The following is an 814-nucleotide window of genomic DNA, read 5'->3' as shown; positions in this document are numbered from 1 at the left end:
GCCTGGGTGGCTCAGTCGGTTAAGCGGCCGACTTTGGCTCAGGTCATGATCTCACAGTTTGTGGGTTCAGGCCCCACGTCGGGCTCTGTGCTGACAGCTCAGAGCCTGGAGCCTGCTTTGAATTCTGTCTCCCTCTCTCTCTGCCCCTCCCCCACTTGTGCTCTTCCTCTGTGTCTCTCAAAGATAAATAAATGTAAACAAAAAAAACAGTTTAAAAAAAGAGTCCGACTCTTGATTTTCTTGATTTCAGCTCAGGTCATGATCTCGCCGTTGCAGAGCTCGAGCCCCACATCAGGCTCTGTGCTGACAGTGCGGAGCCTGCTTGGGGTTCTCTCCCTCCCTCTCTCTCTGTTCCTTCCCCACTTGCTCTCTTTCTCTCACTCTCAAAATTAACAAATTAAAATAAATAAATTTAAAAAAATTAAAAATTTAAAGGAAGGTTCTGGAAGGTCCTCAAGGAGACTGGGCCGCATAGCCACACAGTTAGTTCTGACAGGGGTTTGCACCCACCTATTTTCTACAAAGGACGGAGTCCTTCTGGAGTGAGGTCAAACCGAGGCAGAGGAAACATTTTGGTCTGAGGGAGAGCGGTTCTGACAATGTCATCGTCAGGAGGCCACCTGGGCCTGCGGTCCTCACCTTGGTCAGGGTGTACATCCCGAGCAGGTTCACCTCCAGCAGCTCCCGGAAGCCCTGGGCGGAGGTCTCCTCGGGCCACTGTGGAGGCGGATCTAAGGGTGGGGGTGGGAGGCAGAGAGAGAACATGAGGGAGTGACAGAGAATGGGGAAGGGAAACAGGCATAGGAGGGAGAGG

General features: G+C 52.2%; 1 protein-coding gene across 1 annotated transcript in view; it reads right to left on the bottom strand.

The window, feature by feature from the left end:
- HSD17B14 (hydroxysteroid 17-beta dehydrogenase 14) overlaps positions 1–814 on the bottom strand; it is a 16,748-nt gene that overhangs the window by 10,484 nt on the left and 5,450 nt on the right. Inside the window, exon 5 of the mRNA XM_077747319.1 lies at positions 640–731. Coding sequence (XP_077603445.1) covers positions 640–731 — 92 coding nt within the window. The remainder of the gene's footprint in view (positions 1–639; positions 732–814) is intronic.

Source organism: Crocuta crocuta, unplaced genomic scaffold, assembly GCF_008692635.1.
Source record: "Crocuta crocuta isolate KB4526 unplaced genomic scaffold, BGI_CrCroc_1.0 scaffold334, whole genome shotgun sequence".
NCBI lineage: Eukaryota > Metazoa > Chordata > Mammalia > Carnivora > Hyaenidae > Crocuta > Crocuta crocuta.
Note: the sequence above shows the minus strand (reverse complement) of the source record. Positions and strands in the feature narration are given on the sequence as shown.